The 20,132-nt window shown below is 36.1% G+C and overlaps 1 protein-coding gene across 2 annotated transcripts in view; it reads left to right on the forward strand.

Annotated features, from left to right (window-relative positions):
• Window positions 1-20,132, forward strand: part of LOC136035679 (integrator complex subunit 7-like) — a 129,915-nt gene that overhangs the window by 23,410 nt on the left and 86,373 nt on the right. For both annotated transcript variants that reach the window (XM_065717603.1, XM_065717604.1), the window contains exons 3-6: window positions 1,942-2,071; window positions 11,947-12,070; window positions 13,911-14,071; window positions 19,199-19,328. In XM_065717603.1, the coding sequence (XP_065573675.1) occupies window positions 1,942-2,071; window positions 11,947-12,070; window positions 13,911-14,071; window positions 19,199-19,328 (545 nt within the window). The remainder of the gene's footprint in view (window positions 1-1,941; window positions 2,072-11,946; window positions 12,071-13,910; window positions 14,072-19,198; window positions 19,329-20,132) is intronic.

Here is a 20,132-nt window from a genome sequence, read left to right on the forward strand (position 1 = left end):
TGCACATACTGTCTTTTAATTAACTTCAGTACACCCTTCAATATTCCCTGAAAGGTTCAACTCAGTACGCTTATCCGTTCCTGAGATATTGCAGATGCGCCCTTTTGAGAACCTGGATTTCATAGGATTTTTTATTCTGTTCCAAGTCCCCCATGCCCTGAAAGTTTCAACTTAATATCCTTGGCCGTACTTTAGATATTGTGGATACCTCCTTTTGACAACCTAGATGCATATATCCTATTCTGATTTCATTCAATACCCTCTCCATATTCCCAGCAAGTCTCAAGATTTTATCCTTATCCGTTACTGAGATATTGCAGATGCGTTATTTTGACGATCTGGATGCACTAGTGTCTTTTGATTTAGTTCAACATCCCCTCAACATGCCCTTAAAGTTTCAGTTTGATATCCTTAGACGATTCTGACATATTACAGATTCGCCCTTTAGGCAACCTGATTGCGCGTAGTGTTGTTTGATTTGATTCAACATGCCATGAAATTTTTAACACAAAACCTTAGCCACTCATGAAATATTTCTGATACCCCTTTTTGACAATGGATTCACATAGCGTATTTTGATTTGATTTAATATCCCCCTCAGCATTTTGGCTTTTGATTTAGTTCAGTGTGCCCTGAAAGTTACAACGTATTACTCTAAGTTTTTCCTGAGTTATACTAGATACGCCCTTTTGATGACCTGGATACACACAGTCTCTTTTGTTTTAATTCAACATGCCCCTAAACATTCCCTGAAGGTTTCACCTTATCCCAATTCCTTTTCACACAACCAGGATCCAACCTGCCCTCCTTCCCAACGATAAAACCCATAGGTAAACAATGGACAGCTGGCATTGTTTACAGTCCTTGCCTCAGGGGTTGTTGGGGTCATACCATCCCTGGAGGTATAGTTATCGGATCTTTGGATATAAAACTATTAGAATTATTGTGAACAAAACGATTTCCTCAAGATTTGAATCTAATGTCGGGAGAGGGGCTTAAGGGGGAAGGGGTAAAGAGGGCGTGGGATATAGGTTGTTGCCCTCCAATAACTTTGAATCTTAAAAACAGAAGCAGAGCTTTGCATTTTTAACTTAATAATTCCCATCCGATGTTTCTACCACCACCCAGCTGAATATAAAATTCAGTAAAGGGCTGTTAAAGTTATTTTTGACCTTTTCTTTACTTCTCGTGAAGATTGTCTAGTTTGGCTTTATCTGACTTTTACCATCACGTTCTACCTCCCTTCCAAGGCAATTCTTCAACTTGATATTATACTAGACCAGCTAGAAAGGATGCCAGTAGACTTTTACTTCAAGAAAATTTCACATCAGCGACAGAGAGATACAATTTAAAGCGCCGAAACCTTATAGGAAAGTGTGTATTCCCCTGATGAGCCCTTATGTTGGGTGGTCGTTTTTGAACAATTTGTTTGATTTATAATCTTAAGCATTCGGTTTATGACGACTTATACTTACTGAAGACACGACTGCCTTTCCAAGGATTATTCTTTGTGGCTGAATATGCTGATTGACCCATATAATTGGATGGATGAGTAGGGTTAAGGCCTCGTCCAAGAATTTATCTATCTTAATTACTAAAGTAGGAAAACAGTCTTCCTTTCTCTTTCTGTCTTTTTTTTATGTTCGGTTGTGTGGTATGTGTTTGTTTCTGTGTTTGTGCTGTTGCATTGATGATTTCTTTTTTTCAGTATACAATAGTTCCGTTGTGTAGTATTTTATTTATCGGTTTAGCCCCTGCTTTTATTGCTTGACGTTTTTCGTGTCTCTTAATATTTTGATTTGTAATAGTGCTTGTTACTTTGGTTTTTTGTTGTTGCTGAATTTTTCGTGTTGTGCTATGCTATTTAACTGGTTTATTGTTTATGTTGGCTTAAAGCTACTTTAGTGAGTAAACATATTCTATTCTATTTCATTTTTCTAGGCTTAAGGTCAATGAAGCCAGGTGAACAATGTGAAGCTATTGTGAAGTTCCCTGCGCTGTTTGAAAAGTACCCATTCCCTATTTTGGTAAATGCCTCGTTTCTGAAACTGGCAGAAGTTTTTCGAAATGGGTAATTTATTTTCTATTTGTGTTTTTTTTGTATCTATTTGCAAGTGCTTTTTTGATTTTTTACTTGTGAACTATTATTTATTTAGTCGATAGAGGCTGATCCCCACGAAGTTAGCATATTTTGTTCTTGCAAAGCCATGGTTGGTTAAAACATTTTTTTTTGTATAACCAACACTCAGCCCTTTACTGGTTACATTGCCACTCAAACTCAAAACCTAGTAAGGATAGTAGAATTTATTTAGGGATATCACAAACTCAGTGAGAGCAGAATGCAGAGCTGTAACCATATTCTCTGTTCAACACATTACTACAGCTGTTACTGACAAATCATCACAGGACCAACCTTCCTGAGGGTAGCTGCGCAAGCTCTAGGTAAATTGCGCTAGCTCCGAAAACAATTTCGTAAATTCCCCCTCCGCCTAATATGTTTAGGTTTTCTCTAGTTAGTTCCTCTGCTGCAGTTCACGTTTTCCTCAAATCCATTCTCGCGACACCTTCCCACCCTATTGAAGAACATCTTGCTTTTAGCCTGGCCTAAGATAGAAGGCCAAAAAGCATAATTTTGTGCCATCATATATATGCCTTTTTTTCTGTCGAAATGTACTAACCGGCATATTCTATATATATGTCATATTTTTTTTGTGTGTTACTAGTTGATTTTCTTACTAATTTATCTGTAAAACGCCAAATGAAAACTGGGCCTAGTTTGATTAATCTCTTGGTCGACAAGATAAGCAATTTTGTCTTTTAAGTTGATACTTTGCAGTGATTTAATTCATCAAATGTTGACGTCATGTCGACCTTTTGTTGTTTGTTTACTACAGAAAAAAGGCATATATTATGGCATATCATATGTGCCATAATATGACGCCATCAGTGGTAAAACTGTGCTCATGAAAGTAAAGAAAAACAAATTTATAACAAAGTAACAAAGCGTTCAATAATAAAACCCAAAAGTAAATAACTGACCCGTGAAATGATTATCTGGCATTTGAAAATAAAAGAGAACAAAAAAACCATAAAAACATAAAAATACTATAAAAATAAAAACAAAGAAACCAAAACTATAAATCACCTTCTGACATGGATTAGTAAAAAAAAGAAAAAAAAAATTCTATGAAAACTGAAGATCCTGAAACCTAAGACAAGCAGAAATAAAGTCCTTTAATATTTCAAAATTAAAACAGGCGACACACAACGTTAAAACAGCCGAGTTCACAACGAATATAGACTAGAATAAATAATCACATTAAACGTAAAAATAACAGATACTCTTAAAGATGAATTAATGAATCCTAACACGGATATAAACTAAAATGAACAATCAGTTCAAATGCAAAAAGACAACCAACTACAAGTTCAAAACAACAAACTCTGCAAACAGGCAGGAGAAGAACTATTGCCTTCCTCCCGCCCCAATGCTCCTAAAGGATATTGTGTATTTTACGTTTTATTGGAAACTATGTGTATTCTGAACAATTTTTTTTTTGATTTTTTCAACGAAATAATAAAAAAATTGCAATAATAATAATCAAGATGACTGGAAAGAACTAACAAAATAAACTGAATGTTCAAAGAATATTGATGTAAATTCCTGGTAATCCCAACAATACAAGATTCTGTTCGACAGAAATTAAAATAAATTCAATTTAGAACTATGAACAAAAGATGCTTAAGATGCTTCGGGTTTTCAGTGAAGCGCAAATGACAGAATAGCCTCTAGAAGGGTCAGGGTGCAGGTGAGGGGGGAATAGTTCTGCTTCTGTTGGTAGCAATTTCTATTTGTTTCAGCATTTGGCTTAATTATTCGTTTCAGTTTCTACTCGTTTTAGAATTTATTTATTTGTCTATCTAAGCATTTGTTATCTTTATTTTTGAAGTAAATATTAATTCCAGCTTCTGTTCATGTTGGGTTTTATTACTCAGAGGTTTATTGTTCGCTTTTTCGAATATTAATTTACTTAAAAAACTAATTCGTCATAGAATAGTCTACCCGGTAATTTTCCATGGCCTGGAAGGAACAGGAAGAAAAAAGAAGAAAAAATATACCAACGAAAAAATCCAGAAAGCGAAATCAAAAACCGATTGGGGAAGGGGGGGGGGGTTGACATACCAAAAGGCATAGTTACTGAACTTTTCAAATATGCTGAACAAAATGGCTATTTCAAAACTTGGATTTGGTGTGTTTGGGGAATTCGCGTGAAAGATTTTTGTCAACCAAGATGCCTAAAAATCAAATATAACGATCCCTTCTAGCTCTTCTTAAAGAGTATCATGGTAGCCTACATGAATTTCATTTTGGTCGGAACAAGTCTTTGACACTCTCGAGAAAATGAGAAAGCATCATCTTTCAACATTTGAAGCTAAGTAATTTACATCAAATCATTGGATAACTGTTTCAAAAAGTGTTCTCATCTTCGATCAAAGACCAGACTCAGTTCTACCAGCTGGACTGAGAATTTCTGTCCGACATAAAAGTAGTAAGTGCTTCCAGAAAAGACGAGCTCTTATCAGTTATTAATGGATACCACCTAAAAAGGCGACAGCAATTCGCAGGTTTTAAATTTAAAACCACATTAACAAGGTCATTAACATAAACTAAAAAGAGTATTGGCCCAAGGACAGATCATTGTGGAAGGCCAAACTCTATTTCTGTATATTTACATAAGAGAGGATCGACTGAGATGACTCGAGCGGATAAGTATGACAGAAACCAAGAATAAGCATTACCTCGTCTACCAATATCGGATAGTTCTAGTGACAGTGGAGCAGGCATCACACCACCTTAGTCAAGAGATGAATGTGAATAATTCACGAAAGTTGACACATGCATTGCTCAGTTGAGTGCTTAGCTCCAAACCAAAACTGAACATCATGAAAAATAATGTTTAGAACTGATAAAATGGAGAAATTGAGGAAGCATAGCTTTTTCAACTTTTTACTAAACATTGATAAGAGAAATATGGGACAATAGTTTTTCCAAGGTCGTTCTCTGATCCAACTTCAAAATGAATAATAACACCAGTACGTTTTAAAATACTTGGGAGTACATCATTTTCAAAAGAAAGATTGACAAGTCTCGTTAAGGTAGGAACGATGACAGGAAGAATGACTTTGACAACCTTAGTAGGAATACGGTCTGGGCTGGCAGGTGAAAAATTTCCCCAACTACAGACAATTCTGACAATTTCAACTCTAGAGGCAAGTTCTAAAGCAATTGAATTAAGATGAGCTGGTCCAAGATAAGGACCAAAATCTGGTAGAGAAGAAGAAGGACTTGCAGAAGAGGTTATAGTTTAAAGTATAACCTCTTCTGCAGAATAGTTTAGATAGTTAGACAGAATAGTTTAAATAGTTTTATAGCTTTATAGTTTTATAGTTTAGAATACTATAGTTTTAAAATACTTGGGAGTGTATCATTTTAAAAAGAAAGATTGTCTATTCTCATTAAGGCAGGGACGATGGCAGGGAAAATGATCTTGACGACCTTAGTAAGAATACGATCTGGACCAGAAGATAACATTTTTCTGAACTACTGATAATTCTGGCAATCTAAACTTCAGAGGTTCAAATCTGTTAGAGAAGAAGAAGGACCTACAGAAGTGGCTATAGTTTTGCCAATTTTAGCAAAACAGGAAGTAAACGCAACTTGAACTTTTAGCTCACCCTTTACAATTTCGCCGTTAATCAAAACACGTGAAGAGACAAATAGGAAGAAAATAAAACCTGACAACAGAATCGGTTGTCTGCCATTTTTTCCTAATGCTTTTACGGTATTCAGAGAATTTTCTACAATAAAAAGATTATATAGCCTTTCTACAACGCGAATTATAAAATTTTAATAAACTATGAAAATTGAATTTTTGATGTCGAGATTCCTGCTAAGATGGCTTTGAGCAACTATACTCACTCACCAGTATAGAATTTGCACAAAAGTCTGAAGGCTGAAGGTAAAGTTTTGTAAGAGAGCATAATTAAGTAAGTATTTATTCGTGAGTAAACCAAACAAATTATTTCTCTCTATATACTAAACTAAAAATACATGACATCAAAAAGAAAACACTAATCTAATCTTAAAGTCTCAAATGAAGAAAAAAAAAGAAAATGAAGAAATTATTACACAACGAATGATCATCAACTACGAAATTTCTAATCTCCTAGTTCTTTTAAAAAACAATAACAAGGTTTCTATCATACTTATTACTCACTGCTAGATCAAACAGTTCGTGGTAACGAACTGTAGTAAGGAGCGACCCGGCTCAATAGTAACCAAAACTCTAAAAAATGGAATTTTGATACCAATAGCTATATCAAAAGAATTACATTTTAATGCTGGTTTTAAATATATAAGTTTCATCAAGTTTAGTCCTACCCATCAAAAGTTACGAGCCTGAGAAAATTTGCGTTATTTTAGAAAATAAGGGGGAACACCCCCTAAAAGTCATAGAATCTTAACGAAAATCACACCATCAGATTCAGCGTATCAGAGAACCCTATTGTCGAAGTCCTATCTACAAAAATGTGGAATTTTGCATTTTTTGCCAGAAGGCAGATCACGGATGCGTGTTTATTTGTTTTTTTGTTTTTTTTTTCCCAGGGGTGATCGTATCGACCCAGTTGTTCTAGAATGTTGCAAGAGGGCTCATTCTAACGGAAATGAAAAGTTCTAGTGCCCTTTTTAAGTGACCAAAAAAATTGGAGGGCACCTAGGCCCCCTCCCACGCTAATTATTTTCCCAAAGTTAACGGATCAAAATTCTGAGATAGCCATTTTATTCAGCGTAGTCGAAAAACCTTATAACTATGTCTTTGGGGACGACTTACTCCCCCACAGTCCCCGTGGGAGGGGCAACAAGTTACAAACTTTGACCTGTGCTTACATATAGTAATGGTTATTGGGAAGTGTACAGGCGTTTTCAGGAGGATTTTTTTGGTTGGGGGAGGGGTTGAGAAGAGGGGGATATGCTGGGGGAACTTTCCATAAATTCTCAAATTCCTTCTATAATCCTGTCTTAATCTTGTCAATTCTGGATTCCACCACCTTGCACACTTTTTTGAACTTTTACTACCAAAAACTGGGGTTAAATCAGCCGTGGCGTCAGAAATCAACTTTCTAAAACTTTCAAAAGCCACATCTATCTCTTGTTTAGACGACACAGGAAGCGAATACACATCATCTATTCTACTAAGTAAAACTGAACTAAATATTCCCGATCTGTTTTACTATAATCATACTTTTGAGGGAAAGTTTCTACGCCTTGCGCGCTATCTAACATCATTACAAAAGAAATATACAAATGCTCAGACAGTGACGGGGATCCGAAAGAGTCATCCATTCCTTAGCAAACTGAACTAGATAAGAACCCACAGCTTTGACATCAGGGCTAGAAGAGCCGACGTAATACGTCGGCACATTTGAGTCATTTATTACAACTAAATTCTTATTAGCAAAATAATTTTCATCCAAATTGGGCTTTTAGCATTAAAGTTGCCACCAACAACATGTTTGCTTAGCCCATCAGTCACAGCTAATACATCAGATAGTGAATGAATTGACGGGGCACAATATATTGACGAAACAACAACTTTATGACTTGGCAAAAAAAATAGTCACAGTTACACATTTATTAAACAAATCATCAAAATTAGTATCTGCACAAAGACAGTTTTTCACTAAAACAGCTGCACTAAAAAACCTCTTATCGTAATCCTACGAAAGCTTTCCGAACTTATTAACATGGGTTTCTGCAGCAGAAAAACAACTGGCTTTCTTTCTGCAAGGGTTTGTTGTAACTGCACCATTGCATGAAAGAATGCTGCAAGTTAATCAGGATGAAAGGCAATGATTCATTTACATCATTTACACTGCCTGATCGCAATATTGTTGACCGTCGTCATACAGAATTAAATAAAAAAAACAAGTTTTTTTAACTGGAAGTAAGGAGCGACATTAAAACTTAAAACGCACAGAAATTACTTCGTATATGAAAGAGGCTGCTACCTAATCAACGCCCCGTTCTTTACGCTAAAGTTTGACTCTTTTTCTCAAATCTTCTTTTTAAAACAGTAAAAAATTTTAGCGTAAAGAGCGGGTCCTTGATGAGGTAGCAGCCTCTTTCATATACGAAGTAATTTCTGTGCGTTTTAAGTTTTAATGTCGCTCCTTACTTCCAGTTGAAAAAACTTGTTTTTTTTTTATTTAATTTCTGAACTTTTTTGAATCAATGCATGTTTTCATTTTGGCTCTCCGCAGAGGAATAATCAAAACGAAATTTGTATATTTTTTTTTTTTTTGGCTAAATAGCTTTCTCATAATTTTGATCGAATGATTTTGAGAAAAAAAGAGCGGGGGACGAAGCCTAGTTGCCCTCCGATTTTTTGGTTTATTAAAAAGGCAACTAGAACTTTTACTTTTTTACGAATATTTTTATTGGTAAAAGATTTACGTAACTTATAAATTAGCTTACGTAAAGAACTTTTGTATTCTCATGTTTTTATTACATATATGAGGGGATTCGCCCCATGGTCAGTACCTTGCTCTTTACACTAAAGCTTAAATTTTATCCCAATTCGTTAAGAATGACCCCTGAATCACAAAAGCCGTAGAATAAATAGTTGAAATTATTAAAAATACTTTAGCGTAAAGAGCGAGGTATTAGAAGGAGGTGAGCCCCTTATGTGGGTAATAATTTCTGTTTGTTTTAAGTTTTATTGCTGTTCCTTACTTCCAGCTGAAAAAGCTTTTTCACATTTATTTTTTAATTGTTTTTTTTTTAAATAATGCTAGTAAATCCTGCTCTCCCTTCATGGAAATTTTCTTCTCCCATGACAAATCCTCGATGGAAAGTTCCCCCAACATATCCCTCTCTTCTCAACCCCTCCCCCCAACCAAAAAAATCCTCCTGAGAACGCCTGTATACTTTCCAATAACCATTACTATATGTAAGCACAGGTCAAAGTTTGTAACTTGTTGCCCCTCCCACGGGGACTGTGGGGGAGTAATTCGTCCCCAAAGACATAGTTATAAGGTTTTTTGACTACACTGAATAAAATGGCTATCTCAGAATTTTGATCTACTGACTTTGGGAAAATAATTAGCGTGGGAGGGGGCCTAGGTGCCCTCCAATTTTTTTGGTCACTTAAAAAGGGCACTAGAACTTTTCATTTCCGTTAGAATGAGCCCTATTGCAACACTCTAGGACAACTGGGTCGATACGATCACCCCTGAAAAAAAAAAAAAAAAAAAAAAACAAAACAAATAAACACGCATCCGTGATCTGCCTTGTGGCAAAAATGCAAAATTCCACATTTTTGTTGATAGGACCTCGAAACTTCTACAGTAAGGTTCTCTGATACGCTGAATCTGATGGTGTGATTTTCGTTAAGATTCTATGACTTTTAGGGGGTGTTTCCCCCTATTTTCTAAAATAAAGCAAATTTTCTCAGGCTCGTAACTTTTGATGGGTAAGAATAAACTTGATGAAACTTATATATTTAAAACCAGCATTAAAATGCGATTCTTTTGATATAGCTATTGGTATCAAAATTTTTAGAATTTTTTTAAAATTCAATTTTTTAGAGTTTTGGTTACTATTGAGCCGGGTCGCTCCTTACTACAGTTCGTTACCACGAACTGTTTGATTCCGTCTTTCAGTTTTGCTATAATCTTTTGTGCAGTTGGGCACTTTTTAATTTCGTGCAACGCATGCGGGCTTCCCTTAGTCTTGCTATGCGATCAGAAAACGATTTCGGGCAATAATCAAGTGAATGGGTACCCATACAAAAAGAGCAGCATTGCATGCCTCTACACTCAGTTGTTTGGTGGCCATAAAGGCAGCATTTTGAACACTTTATGAGGAACCCATAGTCACCACAGCGCTTCAACAAGCAGTCAGGTTTCACATGAGCGTTTAACAGGATGGACTTGCGGGGTTTTGAGCTAACTTTAAGTACGACGTTAGTGCTGTTTCAATCTTTCCTCAACACTGTGACAACTTTCAGCAGCTTACCATGATCAACCATGTCTTCAACATTATCGTTTCTTCGTAAGAACTCTGTGCGGAACGAATCGGCATCTTCACACTCCGTGACGTTATGCCCGATTACTCTCGGCATCTTTTTCTTCATTTGCACAGCTTTATACTTTGTCACCTCTACTTTCTTGTTAAATGCAGAAATTTCCTCTTCTGCACCGGACTCTGAACCCAGTTCAAGTATAATATTGCCATTGTTCGCTGGTACTGTCTTTTTTACAGCAAAACTTTTGCTGTCCTCGTCAATAGCCCGGTAAAAACTTTTCGTAAACTTTTCTAAATCACTTCATTCCAGACGTTTATCACTACTTTCGTCATATTCCACAGTTTCTAGAATGACCGAATAAACGCTTGGGCCACGTACCGCTGATGCAAACGAACGGGGCAAGGTCGCAGTCGACTGTGCAACCCCAAACACAGAAATTGGTGTTTCATTCAGGTCACCAATACGTTCTGGCAGTTTCACAGATGTTTGCAGGTCGCGATTCTCGTTACAAAGTAGTTCTGAGTTCTCTCTATAACATTCTGATGTAGAACGATGATCCAGTCGCATATTTCTTTGACATTGTCCTTCCCGCCAGGGACTTTTTTTTTTAACATTTCTGAAAACTTCTTTCAGCAGGGCTGATAACACAGCGACACATCTGTGTTGTTCGATGGGACATAGGATTTTGTCATCATTTTGATTGGCCGCATCAATGCCCGAAGCCATTGCCACTGTCACTTGGGCGAAAGTGAGAGTCAAACCCGGTCAGTAGTAACGGTGTTCATTCCTCGGATCGCCAATATTCACTAGATTGTTTACAATTTTTGTTTGTGATTTGTACACAGATTATTCTGAATGATGTGACGGATCTTTAGATGTCCGGTTCTGCATTTAATTGTCTACAGTGTGATGTAATTCTTAACGCTATTCACTGCTGAATAAGCAATACATGTGTTTTTTCCAAAATCTTGCAATGTCAGCTATAGCACTTATTGAGTATCCAATAAAAACAGGTTTATCCATAGGCTCTTGGACGTTCACCCTTTCACGCATCAACCGAGACTCCTAAGAGAGCATAGCTGAAAGAAATTTAAAAGACAAGGGTGACCATTAGTCACACAAATTAAGGTCGAAGTCACCCATTATAAAAAGTGCCCAAGAACGACGTTGGTTTTCTGAAAAATATTATCCATTAATCCGTGTTCACATAGTACACCTTTACCGGTCCCTCCTCTGGCCATTGTACCCTACCCGTATTGTAATAGAATTCCAACATTAGTTTTTTTGTTTATTCTGAGGTTAGGACTTCTTCTAGGCCTAGTTTTTCGAGCTTGTCCCGCCATTGGCCTATGTCAAATATATACGTGTGTATATGGATAATAAAATGATTGAACTTGAACTTGTGGCTTTATTTTAATTTGATAAAACTTTTTTTTCTTTATATTCTATAGTACAGTATTTGGGCCTATGAATGTAGAAAAATTGCAATCGGAATCATCAATAATTTGGGCGTGTTGTTCGGGATTAGTTACAACGTCAAAACGAGTTTTATTTGCTTATACTTTTTATTTTATATTTTAGCTAAATGTCATTAATCCTCTAATGATTCAATGTGCATTGCTTAGATCTCTATGTAAATTAGAGGTAGGTTCATGGACCCTGAAGAACTGTTAGCAAGTATTGGTAATGAAAATTATTTTCTATGGCTATTATCACTTTACTTTGTTTTCATTTATTTTTTTTATTTTTAATTATTAATTTAATTATTGTTTATATTTGTATGTATTGTTGGAATTTATTTTTCCTTTTTTAAATTTTTTTATTGACTTATTTATTTTTCTTTTACATTCGTTTTTAGGACGAATTTTCTTCGATTATGGATTCTCCGAGTTTGTCAGCAATCCGAAAACCATATAAAAAAGGTTCAAAACGTCGACGAATTTGTCAAACGAACCTTTTCTGTCATTCACTCTAACGACCCGGTTAGTTCTCACTTTTTTTTCTTATTAATTTGTCAGAAACAGTTTTTTTCATTGAATGAGAAATATCTCAATTTCAAATTTTATTAATATACAAGATAATCTGGACTGTTTGTAATTCAAATTAGATACATTTCCCTCTTTGTTAGAATTTAAGTATAACAGTTGTTATGGTAAAAAATAAAAATTTGTTGAAATCACTGAAAATAAAGTTTCTTTTGATTCTAGGCTGATTCATCCTCGAAAAATCTCCCTAGGTAAACTTTTTCTCCAGGGTCGGTCTCCCCCCCTCAGAAAATTTACCACCACGGACAATTCCCTCCTCAGAAAATTGATATGTAGGACTAATGGGGTCATCGCGTTGGGTGCTGTCATAGTTAAAAAAGAGGAGGCAAATCTGGAGGCTGGATATTTAACTAGTATTATTTTACTACTTGAGGCGAATCTGGAGGCTGTATATTTAACTAGTATTATTTCACTACTTGAGGCAAATCTGGAGGCTCTATATTCAACTAGTATTATTTTACTACTTATAATATAGCAAAATAATGACTAGTAAGCAGTGATAAACAGTACCAAATAATTGGACTATTTAAGAATTGCTTTTTAAAGAGTTGAAACTACCACAAATAAGCTGGCGTTGTCGCCCCTGAAACCAACTCAAAGGTAACGAGTACCATATGTGAAAATGAACCGTATTTTTAACTATTCTGGTTCAATTCCTTCAAAAGTACACAAACAGATTGACTCAATAAAACTCTAAATTTAAGCTGTTTAATTAATTTTGAGTAAATTCTAACCGATACTCCAACCTTAGTGGGGTTCGAGGATAGGTAACACCACGCTTATGGTTACTGTGTTTTGATAAAAATGGTTATGGTAATTGATTGACTCTTCGGCACGTTTTCTTCGCTTTCGGCACGTTTTCTTCGCTTCATCTTCGGCACGTTTTCTTCGCTTCACATCCAAGCCATTATGTTGTGAGGAAGAATCTGTTGAAGTAACAAAATATTTAATTTAGAGGTTTATTTAGTATTCAGTATTCAGCATGAATGAATGAACTTATTAGCTAAAGGTCTGTGGTCCATGCTGCTTGTACAAACAAGTAGACAAAAAATATAAAAAGCAACGCAACCAAATGATATATGTGCTCAACTGTTGGCAACTATTGTTTAATTTTTTTTTTTAATGTCAGTTTCATATAGTTATTGAAATAATGGGCTTTGGATCATATTTTTAAAATTATATTGTTTCTTACTTGATTTAGTTCATTACAAGGAATGTAATCAGTCAGTAAAGTGTGCATCACTGCTGAAAAATTTGCTGTCTTCTTCTTAAACCTAGCATCTGGATTTTTTATGTTTTCAGAAAAATTAACCATTGTGATTTTTCTCTATTTCGGTACAAGAGAAATAGAGGAAGACAAAGAACTTCGTCAATAAGCTCTCTGAATGCTATTTTCGTTGGTCTGCTGACTCCTAGGTGTACATATAAATAGATTTTTAAATTCTAAAATGTAGCTGCTAGTTTTGGGTGTGGAAAACGAGCGATACCTGTTTTCACCCTTGTAGATACTATCTTGTTTCTCAGAGCGAATAGAAGGTAAAATTCTGACTTTACTACTTCATCATTAACTCAAAATCAACTATTTGTGTTCATATTAAGCCTCAGCAGAGGACAGATTAACTTTGTTCTTCTAAGAAACGCCAAGAGAACTGGGTGCTTAGATGGCACGTGGCACGTCGATAAGAGTGCCAGCGACAAGCTAGTATACGGGTGAGAAGTGTATTACCTGACAGAATCCATAATATATAATTATTGATTAATGATTTGGTTTTTTTAGGTTGCCAGGTCCCTAACCCTGAGACTTTTGGCCTCTTTAGCTCCAGTTGTTCCAGAACATGTTGGTGTGCATCACTCTGTTCGCACTGCTTTAGACTCCTTTGACGCAATTGAGCTACAAGCTGCGATAACAGCAGCAGAAGCTTTTGCCAGTAAATCTGAGTAAGTAGTTTCGGTGATTATTTTTCTTTTAAGTTTGAAAAAACGGTGCTGCATCGGAACGGTGCTGAAACGGAACGGTGCTGGGCGGGGTAGAAACAGTGCTTCATCTTGCATAATATTGGATGCGGCTGAGCTTTTGCATTACTCATACACAGAATAGATCCTGTACTTCAATATTTCTGCTGTTAAAGTAAATCGGGTCTGCATGACTAATGTGTTAGGTACAATTATTCAGCATATTATTTAGTGAGAATTGTTTTTTAACTTCACACTGTCCAAATCCTTTACCTCCCCCACCACTAATGTGCAAATATATAGCCCAAATTCTCTTTGTCTTCCCTTCTCTTTGTCTTGTCTCACACTAAGCTGAAAGAAACTAACGAAAAAACTGGTTCTATAATGTGTCAGTGAATGAACAACTTGAGCGTTAGGGGGTTTATCATGCAAGTACCGTTTCTTATGTTAATGTTAGGGAAGTAAATCTTTTCTTTTTCTGATTTTTCTTCTACTTTTAAAATTGTCTGTATCTTTTTATGTTATTTCTCATTTTTCTCATTCTGTTTCCCATTCTTACTTTCTGCTTTCGATTTCTGGACAGAATAAATTACATGACGGAGATAAAAAACCCAGCTTTAGTTTAAAATACAGACTAATTCACCAGATGCACTTCCAAAAGTAGCTCTAGTATTCATTGTAAAAACAGTATTGGTAGCACTGCGACGTAGAAAATCAACACTATTTCCAGTCAAAAGATGTCTCTGTAAGCATGCAATATCAAACTTGCTTTATGGTTAATCGGTGGCTGTGTCCATATTTTTCATCCCCTTTAGACTGATAACTCAGTCTAAAGAAAGGAAATTCAGTCTTGATTGAGAGTTCATACTGTAAACACCTCTATTTAATATAATCTGGATATAATCTCATTATACAGTAAGACTCAATTGTGATTCCCTATGGATTTCTCATAATCAACCTTGAACTTGGATTATTTAGTTATTTGATTTCCTTACGGACTTTTATTGAAAATAGTTTCAAAATCGGAACTTGGATTATTTGAGTATAAATTGACGTGGGATTTATGAATTAACACCTTCATTTGGAAGGAAATTGATTGTGGATTTATTAATCAGTTGTATTACCAGTAAAATTGTATACTGAATATGACACAAACTAGAGATACTTATATCAGCCCTGGATGTGAGAGGCCGTGTTGGAAAGGTGTCAAATTCAGTGCTCGAAATGCCTTTTATGGTTCCATCCCCCCTGTGCTGGAACCACAATAGTATTACGGCAAGAAAACCCCAACTGGAAATGCAGCTAATGTGTTATGGCTGTTGTAACTGACCGCCCTGAGGGTAATTAACTGCACAATATGTTGTGAGGTTCACCTCAACAGTATATTTTCTCTACCTTTGGAGAACCCTCCCCCTCGAAATTGTCCGAATAGTTGTGAGAGTTGCCTTTCAAAAGACAATTTAGTCCTGCAACTTGAAAAAAAGATCCACAGCATGGAAGTTAAGCTTGAATCCCAAGCCCGATCCCTGTCGATGAAACAGACCGTAATCGACGCTCTGAATTTACAGCTATTTGAAAAAGTTGTGACGTTGTCGTGAAAATTGCTGAAGGAGTAGGAATTACCGGAAGACGAGAAACTAAGAAAAGTGCTTCTTTTAATGTCAGCTAGTGCGTGCAAACTTGGTGAACAATGTCCGTTTATTTACGAAAGCAAAAATGGCACTAATAAGAAGAAATCAAAAAGAAATCAAAGAGAAAATTTTTGTGTAAATAAACTATGCAAGTATTTCGAAGGAGGCTTCTGCAACAAAAAAAAAAGAAATGTAAATTTCTACACATATACCGAAAATACAAACTGAAAAAGTGAAAAGCAACAACTTGTAGTTTCTATCATGTCGATCTTTACCCTCTGATGGTTTATGCCAACAAGTTGTGCGGTGTTGCTCATAGTGTTAGTAACTCAAAATGTTGCATTAATCGTTCAGCGCCTTTCAAGTATTTTGACCGTTTGTCTCGATTTAATCGTTTTAGCCGTGATGCAGTATTCGATTTTAGTATGTCAAGCCATAGCCAGATTTTTTGTGTGAGCTATGCTTCAAACAATAATCCTAGACCCGAGCCGGTGCCAAAAAACTTGTAGAGACGAGGAAGCCAACAGATGAGCCAAAGAAACACGACTTTTCGGTTCCCCTCCCCCCAATCGCTCCGACGACAACCTTTTTCAATACCAACATCGTGTTACTGGACCCCTTCTTGGCGGGTCAGACGGGCTCGTCATATTCCTCTGGTTCCCCTTGGAGCTGTCCCCTTCCTGCTTCCCCACCGACTGTCCCCCAACCCCTAGATCTATCCTTCCTAAAATATCAGCCTCCCGCGTTTCGACTATAAGCCACGCCGTACCATTTAGTAACAGGTTTTCGCCATTAGAAGAAACTGATCTTGCAAAGTCGTTGGAACACCAGGAAACTTTTACGCACTCCCCTCTCAATTTACCCCCCCAACTTTTAAAGTTAAACTTCTTCCCCTCCTACTTCAAAACCGGTTTAGTCGTCTCTCGGTCCAGGGTGGTGAGTTTGAGCCTTATGACAAGCCTTCCTACAATAACCCGAAGGATAATATTTTACTTTTAGGTAATGTTCTCCCCACTCCCAGCATTAACTTTAATACTTACACCCCACCAGAGTTGCTTCAGAATAAAGCTTTTTTGAAAAAGACTGTTGTTAAGAGTTTGATTCCCCGTTTTCTTCCTTACGAACGCCGACAGATTGAATTTTTAAAAGTTAGTTGAGTTAGAAGCAACAGCAAAATTGAACCATATCGATATAATTGAAGTTACTGGAGCCCAGGCACAAAATCCAGTCTTTAAAATGACTGGTTTTCAGGAATTTATAAAGCTACGCCCGGTTGACCACCCACTGTAAAAAAAGGAGGAGGAGTAATGGTTTTGGCAAAGGATTGTCTCTCTCCTACTCTTATCCATGTGCCGGGTCTAGGTGAAAGCAATGAAATCATTTGGATATCTACTAAGCCCAAATGCCTACCTTGGCCTTACACTAATCTAATCGTTTGCTCATTTTATTATTCACCCGGACAGGATGATTGTTCTCGTTTTAATTTTTATGATATTCTTCAAGTAAGTTTTGACTTTGTGACGACAAGGTATCCCAATACCAGCATTTTTATAGTCGGAGACGCAAATGAATTAAGTCCCGATTACCTGTTTAAAGATCAGAAGCATAAGCAAATTTTTGATTTTCTTACTACTAAAGGTGGAACCAGATTGGATGTTATTTACACCAACCTTAAAACCTTTTACAATACTCCAACTACCCTTTCCCCCTCGGTGGAAGCTATCATTTCATGCTAGGATTAAAACCACTGCAAGTTTTTCAAACAAATTGCTCAGCTTCAGAATTTTCTTACCGGCCAATAACAAGTCAAGGTCTTTTTGATTTTGGATCTTGAACTACATCTTAGAGTTGGGATGCTGGTGTGTCGTGTGTTAATCTTAATTCAACGGTTAGTTTGTTTCAAACAAAATTAATGACAAATTACCAAAATTATTTCCCAGAGGTTACCAAGAAGGTATATTTCTCAGATAAACCTTACATTAATAAAAAAAATAAAAGGACTAACCCATTTGAAACTAAAACTTTTTCGCCTTGGAAAGAAAGATGATGTCTTAACCCTGCGTAAATAAATGGAGCAAGAAATACGTCGTGCTGCTTCTAGTTATGGCCAGAATAAATGGAATTGCTTAAGACAGAGCAAACCTCAGCAATGGTTTAAGAACGTGAAAGAAATAGGGGGTCGCTCGCGCAAGAACCTTGATTTTCTTCTGGATGAACCGCCTGAACAGACAGACAATGAGCTGAATAAAAACCTAGCTAGCATTGTGCAACCCCCCCCGCCTTTCTCGGAAAATCATCTAATCCCTGAAGCTCCAAAAGATAAAATCCCGAAAATTTCAGCGAAGCAAATAATAAAAAAATAAAGAAACTGAAAAAAAAACTAGTATTTGTCCCATTGATGTCCTAATCGATCAACAAAAGTATTCTCTGATAAACTACCAACACCCCTTGTTGGTTTTTTCAATGATGTATTTGTCCCATTGATTGTCCCATTGTCCCATTGATTTGTCCCATTTTGTATTTGTCCCATTGATGTCCCAATCGATCAACAAAAGCATTCTCTGATAAACTACCAACACCCCTTGTTAGTTTTTTCAATGATGTATTTGTCCCATTGATTGTCCCATTGTCCCATTGATTTGTCCCATTTTGTATTTGTCCCATTGATGTCCCAATCGATCAACAAAAGCATTCTCTGATAAACTACCAACACCCCTTGTTAGTTTTTTCAATGATATTAGTAATTCCGGGTTTTACCCGTCGTGCTGGAAGCTGGTCTATATTACTCCAATCCAAAAGAAAGGATAAACGAGAATTATTTTGTTTTTAATGGAAATACAGTTGTTACTAAAATTGTTTTTAACAACATTTTGCGAACACAGGCCTTAGGTTGGGCACGCCAAAAATTGACAATCAGTGACAGATCAATAAAGGACACTTTAATAAATAATTGCAATGGATAATTGTTGTCAGAGTGAGTAATTGGAATTTTTGGAAATTATTTAATGCAAAAGCAACTTTTCTAGCAAACGTTTTTTACGAGAATATTAGTGAATAATTTCTTAATCAAATACTGTGAAAAACTCCATTAGAACTTTTTGTACGCGAAGTAGGTTTTCTTGTGATGTGTTGGTTGATCCAGGAGTTCTGGAAGGAGGATTTTTTTTTTCAAAAATGGAATTCTTATAATTTTATTCTAACAAGATAATTGTTGGCGGAGGAGGGGGCTGTGGTTTTCCAGAATTTTGATTTATAACTTTAGAATGTGTATTTTTGTCGCTATCGGTATTTTGTTAGCTTTTTATTTGGTTTGACAGGTTTTAATAAAATTTACAGATTGCAACAAGTGAATACTAAACGGAAGTCAACGCGAGGGTACTAATAGAAGCAAAAGATATACCCTTACTGAGCTGTGACTACACTGGTCATTAGATACTTTTGATTTTTCATCCTGAAGTATTCATTTATACTTTTTTTGCAGGGTATTTGCCATACAATTATTTGACAAAATAGCTGAAAAAATTCAGAGTTTATCTTGTCCTGTGGAAACAAAGATACAGCTGCTGCCAATTCTAAAACACATGGGTAGCGATGCTCCAACTGCTGCAAGGGTAGCTATAGTTGAATCCCTTTCTTATTTCATTAATTTTTAAAAACTTTCAGGAAAACAAGTTTTTCAGAGAAAAGTAAAGAGCTAAGTCAAAGCTTATGACGAGCAGAAATGAAATTCTGTATTAAAATTAAAACGGACTGAAATTACTATCAAAGAGTAAATGAAACCAAAAACGAACTGCAATTAAAATAAATAATCACACCAAACTGAGTCTGGGCGTCTGCGCAATACTTCGGGAAAACCAAGTACATTACGTCGGAACTTCAAGGTGTTTTCCAGTGATACGAAACTAAATCAAAAGACGCTGTGTGCATCCAATTTCAGCCGAAGGACATATCTGTGATATCTCAGGGACCCCTAAGGGTATTAAGTTAAAACTGTTTGGGTATATTGAGTTGGAAGTTGAACTATGTCAAAAGACACTGCGTGCATCCAAGGGTGTTAAAAAGGTGTATCTCCAATATTTCCAAAAAATCTAAAAGAATTATGATGACACTTTTGGGTCATGAAGAGGGGTATGGTTGATAATTTGTCTATACTCAAGGTTATAACATTAGGGGGTTAAGAATTTCGTTAGCCCTATAAAACCCCAAAGCTTACACGAATTTTCAATTCATATATTTGAATATTTTTCTCTGTATACATCTATCCAAAGCATTATGGTACAAATATTGTTAAAAATTGTTGCAAAATTTTATCCGACATAAATAGTAAGCCATAATTTGGATTTTTATAGAGAAAATCCGAATTTATTTAAAAATCTTCTTGTCTTAAGAAATGAAAAAGATCCTGTCTATGGCTT

Source organism: Artemia franciscana, chromosome 14 (assembly GCF_032884065.1).
Source record: "Artemia franciscana chromosome 14, ASM3288406v1, whole genome shotgun sequence".
Classification (NCBI taxonomy): Eukaryota; Metazoa; Arthropoda; class Branchiopoda; order Anostraca; family Artemiidae; genus Artemia; species Artemia franciscana.